This window comes from Diachasma alloeum, unplaced genomic scaffold, assembly GCF_001412515.2.
Source record: "Diachasma alloeum isolate Michigan unplaced genomic scaffold, Dall2.0 Dall_scaffold_00615, whole genome shotgun sequence".
Lineage (NCBI taxonomy): Eukaryota > Metazoa > Arthropoda > Insecta > Hymenoptera > Braconidae > Diachasma > Diachasma alloeum.
Window position 1 is genome coordinate 66,911 of NW_021680747.1, and position 3,219 is coordinate 70,129.

Genomic DNA, 3,219 nt, shown 5'->3' on the forward strand with positions numbered 1-3,219 from the left:
TGATATCTATGACCTCGTGTCGTCTCCGATCTATGAAGGTAGGTTCTGACCCCCTATTAGGGATATTNGGCTGCCCCTCATCGACCTGCTGCATCCGCCAAGGTTGCAATTGCCCCCGAGGTTTGATGCAGCTTCGCTCTCTTGCGACGTGTTCTCTCGGCTCAACTCAGTCTGACCCGATTNTGGTGCATTGCCGCGATTGCCCAGGGCTTGGCTTGTCTCGGGTGGGTTACACCCAAGACTACTCTCAGAGGTCGCCCAGGTTTCTGAGAGGCACCGTTAGCGACACAGCTCCCCCTGTGCCACGCATCCTTAGGCACGGTATGGCCGAGGCCATGGCTTACGCCGCTCACACACATGGATTGGGTGAGTTCCTCTTAGCGACCGCGAGCGGCGGTAGTCCTTAAGATCCCCACCGCCCGCGACCGAGCCCCCTCACTAACGACAAAGGGGGAACCCCGTGGAGGGGGTAATCTCTGTAATCAAAAAATAAGAACTGCGACGAAAGTCGCGGCGTTATGGACAACCTAATGGATAACTCGCCCGCGAATTAAAAATTTGTCTCTCTCCTCCTAATTGAGATTAAGGGATAAAAAAACGGCAGTTCGACAGAGAATTGAATTCCCCATCAATCAGCCCTCTTTCAGCCCTTAATCTCTGTAAAAAATGGAAGAAACTGTCATTAAAATCACAGCGCAGTAAGAAAAATAATTGTTCTGCGGCGCACAGTGACTCCCGGTAATGAAAAATTCACCTCTCCCCTCCTAATTGAGATTAAGGGATAGAAGAAAGGCAGTTTATTTTATTTATTTAGAATACATGCCTGCGTGAGTTTGCGTCACTAGACGACACTCACTTTGCACGGGGGGAGGCTAGTTTGCCATTAACAATATTGCCATTTTAATATTTTATTACATTTGATCGGTTTTTCACTCACTCAAACTCACAATATACAGCTATATATACAAACACATAATCGTCTTTCTCCTGTCAACTCAAAGCTCGAAAGATTGATTCAGCTGTCTGTCTCTGAACTCAAGTGCTTCAATAATGAAAAAGGCTAGACGCTTAAGCTCTTTTGGATTCTTGATGTCAAGTAACGTGGGAAGCCAGTCAACCTCAAATCTTTCCTCAACAATCTCCCTAAGACGAGCTAGCCTCAGGTGTTGATAATGAGGGCATCTAATTAAAATGTGTACAAAATCCTCCATTTCCAAATGACATAGTTTACAGTGTTCTTTCACATTTACGACATATCTGTTGTTATTTACAAGCAATCTACAGTAGTGTACATTCGCCAAGCGTATTTGAGCAGTTGTGCGAGCAAGGGCCATAGGGCATCTCAAAGATAAGTATCTGGGGCGTCTTGTAAAGAAATCATAGTGTAATTTAATTTGTAAAGATTCGGACTCGTAATATCTAAGAAAATCCTGTGCCCTCAAGTTATCGTGATATCTAGATAAGACTTTAGCCTTGTGACTAGACCAGACCTCAGCGTCCAGACAGTCTCCCAAGAATTCCATGTCAATCTCGTAAAGAATCAATTTTAATTTTGAAAACCAATTATAAGCCACTTTATTCGAGGGCTTGTCACACAGAAAAATTAAGCGTGACAAACAAACCAACGGTAATCTGTGTGTCCCCATTCTAAGAATTCTAATTAACCAACCAATCGTAAGATCAAGCGCCTTTATAGCGAGACGTTTCAGACCTAGTTCCATTCGAACAGCAACCCCTGGAGTTCCTGCGGGAAGCAGCAGAATTTGTTTATAATAATCAATCTGTATTTTTTCTATTTGCTCAAAGTGTCCAATGCCCCACGATGCTACCGCATAAAACAGCGTTGGAGAAACTACACTGTCGAACAATTTGATTTTTGTGCCCCACGCATCAGACTTAGATTTCACCAAAATAGATTTTGTGATGCCAATCGCCATTTTGGCTTTCCTGATAGCATGACTTGCCGCACCAACGCAATTCATATTGCTCTCCAATAAAACTCCCAGGTACTCATATTTGTTAACTGTTTCTAAAGTTTCATTATCGTAGAAAAATGCCTCTTTCTCTGTTTTAAGTATCCTCCCACTGGCTCTAAAAGGCAAAATTTTCGTCTTCCCAGTATTTACGATTAGGCCATTCAAGTCACAGTAATGTTTCAGAGTCAAGTTTCTTCTTAACGTCAATAGGAGTATGACAAAGTAAGGCTGAGTCATCAGCATACGTGGGCAAGAGAATATCGTGCATAGAGTCGATACTGAGCCCCCTAAACCCCTTGTCTCTAAAAAAATCCTCAAAGTCAGAAACGAATAAAATAAAGAGAAGGGGACTCAGTATCTCCCCCTGGAGAACACCCTCAGTAATCTCAAAATTTCTTGTTTTATCTCCCCTGAGCTTTACGTAAGCTTCAGCTTTATTATACAAATCAATGAGAACGTTCAATATTTTGGAGGAGAGCCCCAGATTGAATAGCTTTGACCATAAGAGGCTATGAGGCACAGAGTCAAAAGCACGGCGAAAATCGATGAAAATCGAGTACACTGTGCTTCCCGATTTTTCTTCCCTCCATTTAACATTTCTCTTGTTGCCCCCATCTAAAAGGGTGCCATTTCTGATCTTAACTACAGTAAACATTCCAGTATCTTTGGCACACGTGATGATCGCATCTTTAATCAAATCATTTCTCTCCGCAATTCCCTCAGAACATTTAGGGATTTCCCTAGTGAGCCAACACTCCAACCTATGAGAGAGTTCTCGTTCAACTTCCAAGTTCCATTTTAATTTTTCAATTGATGTAACAGAATCATCAACTCCGATACTTAAAGTACGTTTAGGACTATAAAAGGACAATAAAACTGGAAAATGATCCGAGGTGAAAATATCGTCGAAGACCACCAACCCTTGAACGAGATTCATCGCTGGAGTGTTGACCCAGCATAGGTCCACAGTACTGACGCCTACATGGCTGCTAAATGTCAATTGCCCAGGACAGTCCCCCGGAGCCCTACCATTCACCAAAAACATACCATTCTCATTCATCATATTCATCAGGATACGCCCCTCTCTCTTCAACTCACTGTCACAAAAAACATGTTCACTGATCAGCATCGAGTCACTTAATAATAAATCAGGAATCGTATCGTTGAGGGTACCAATTCTCCCATTAAAATCCCCTATAGGAGGGAGAATGAACTTTATTATGACATACACCTTTCTTCAAAT

At 42.7% G+C, this 3,219-nt stretch overlaps 1 protein-coding gene across 1 annotated transcript; it reads right to left on the minus strand.

The window, feature by feature from the left end:
- Nucleotides 1-995: 995 nt before the first annotated feature.
- LOC114841502 lies at nt 996-2,631 on the minus strand. The gene is made up of 4 exons (XM_029126513.1): nt 2,147-2,631; nt 1,623-2,091; nt 1,411-1,529; nt 996-1,182 (listed from the first exon to the last, which is right to left on the minus strand). The coding sequence occupies exons 1-4, from the start codon at nt 2,629-2,631 to the stop codon at nt 996-998; spliced, it is 1,260 nt and encodes a 419-aa protein (XP_028982346.1).
- Between the last annotated feature and the right edge of the window lie 588 nt (nt 2,632-3,219).